General features: G+C 34.3%; 1 protein-coding gene across 1 annotated transcript; it reads left to right on the top strand.

The window, feature by feature from the left end:
• The first annotated feature begins 550 nt into the window (after positions 1–550).
• Positions 551–1,656, top strand: IFNA21 (interferon alpha 21). Its single transcript, XM_017518571.2, has one exon. The coding sequence runs from the start codon at positions 694–696 to the stop codon at positions 1,261–1,263; it is 570 nt and encodes a 189-aa protein (XP_017374060.1). The 5' UTR covers positions 551–693; the 3' UTR covers positions 1,264–1,656.
• The last annotated feature ends 636 nt before the right edge of the window (positions 1,657–2,292 follow it).

The raw sequence follows: 2,292 nt of genomic DNA on the forward strand, positions 1-2,292 counted from the left end.
GCTTTTAAACTTAGATTTTAGTTTAACTTTTCTGTATTCTTAACTTTACATTGAATAAAGAGTAAACTTTATAGTTTTTATCTGTGAAGTAGAGCTATACATAGTATACATAAATAGATATGCCAAATCTGTGTTATTAAAATTTCATGAAGATTTCAATTAGAAAAAAATACAATAAAACGTTCTGAGTGCAGGGGTAAAGTAGGCAATGATGAAAAAAATAATGGAAAACATTTTTTCATAAATAAATATATTTATTTATAATTCATTAATTTAACAAAAATTTATTGAGTACTGTATACCCAGTACTATTCTAGTCTGCAGGGAAACAGCAGTGAACAAAACAGAAAAACATTCTTGTTCCTATGGCATTTACATTCTAGTGAGAAAAGAAGGATAGAAAACAGATAAGTGAAATCTAAAGTATGTTAGGTAGGGTGAAATGTTAAGGAGAAAAATGGAAGGAGAACTGAGAATGAGAAATAGGGCTTGTACAAACATCTTTAAACTCATGTAGAGAGTGCATAAAGAAAACAAAAAAGAAATAGAAAGTAAAACGATGGCATTTAGAAAATAAAAACTAGTATGTTCACTATTTAAGACCTATGCACAGAGCAAAGTCTTCAGAAACCCAAGAGACCAGCGCTCAAGGTCACCCATCTCAACAAGCCTAGCAATATTTGCAATATCCCAATGGCCTTGTCCTTTTCTTTACTGATGGCCATGGTGGTGCTCAGCTGCAAATCCATCTGCTCTCTTGGCTGTGATCTGCCTCAGACCCACAGCCTGGGTAACAGGAGGGCCTTGATACTCCTGGCACAAATGGGAAGAATCTCTCCTTTCTCCTGCCTGAAGGACAGAAATGACTTTGAATTCCCCCAGGAGGAGTTTGATGGCAACCAGTTCCAGAAGGCTCGAGCCATCTCTGTCCTCCATGAGTTGATCCAGCAGACCTTCAATCTCTTCAGCACAAAAGCCTCATCTGCTGCTTGGGAACAGAGCCTTCGAGAGAAATTTTCCAGTGAACTTTACCAGCAGTTGAATGATCTGGAAGCCTGTGTAATACAGGAGGTTGGGGTGGAAGAGACTCCCCTGATGAATGCAGACTCCATCCTGGCTGTGAGGAAATACTTCCAAAGAATCACTCTTTATCTGACAAAGAAGAAATACAGCCCTTGTGCCTGGGAGGTTGTCAGAGCAGAAATCATGAGATCCTTCTCTTTATCAACAAACTTGCGAGAAAGATTAAGGAGGAGGGAATGAAACCTGGTTCAACATGGAAATGATCCTTATTGACTAATACACCATCTCACACTTCCATGAGTTCTGCCATTTCAAATACTCATTTCTGCTATAACAACAAAATGAGTCGATCAAAATTTTCAAATGTTTTCAGGAGTGTAAAGAAACATCGTGTTTACCTGTGCAGGCACTAGTCCTCTACAGAGGACCATGCTGATGGATCTATTTATCTAAGAAAATATTTATTTAATTATTTATAAGATTTAAATTATTTTTGTCCATATATTATGTGTGCTTTTACTTGTATTTGTTATATCAAAATATGTTCTTTATATTTAGTCAATATATTATTTTGCTTTTTTATTAATTTTTACTATTAAAAGTTCTTGTATTATTTGTTTATTCTTTAATAAATAAATAAATAAATAAATACCAAGCCCAAATGTGCAATCTCATTAAAGAATGGATGGTACAATTCATTTACTCATCATCTTTATATCCAAATTGTAAATAAAAATTGACTTTCTCTAAGCCAGGTTGTATGTTGCCCTTAGGATATCTGCATAAACATTACAAAGACAGTTTTCACTTTCTTGTGTCTTTGATTTATGTAGGAAAATAATAACTATACTTTCTAATACCTGTTAAATTAAATGCTATAGTGGGAAGAAAGAAAAACAAATAAAATTCAGTAAAACTGAAGCAAGGCATATCAGGAAATTTTTAAAAAATATTAGATATCCTCTATAGTAGACAGGTAGACATCTAAATGCAAATGTCCATTGGCAACCTGATATTTTTGTCTGTAATTTACAAGCATCACCAACAAGTGAAAGCCTGGGAACCGAAGTTGTCATGAGTTGAATAAAGTGAGAAAAAGACAACATTTATTTCTGCAAACTTCAACTTTAAAGGGAGAGAAGAGCCAGGAAAGAGTTGAAATAGCCATGCATTGGAACAAGAGACAATGTTGATAAGGGTGCATTTAAAAGACTGAAACTGCTTAGAAAAATCAATGCATTTGTGCAAAACATGTATTGAAAGTGTCCA

The sequence above is a fragment of the Cebus imitator genome, unplaced genomic scaffold, assembly GCF_001604975.1.
Source record: "Cebus imitator isolate Cc_AM_T3 unplaced genomic scaffold, Cebus_imitator-1.0 Scaffold688, whole genome shotgun sequence".
In the NCBI taxonomy this organism is placed as follows: domain Eukaryota; kingdom Metazoa; phylum Chordata; class Mammalia; order Primates; family Cebidae; genus Cebus; species Cebus imitator.

Excerpts from the sequence above, each read along its gene's own strand:
- IFNA21 (XM_017518571.2), top strand. The coding sequence starts at position 694 with ATGGCCTTGTCCTTTTCTTTACTGATGGCCATGGTGGTGCTCAGCTGC.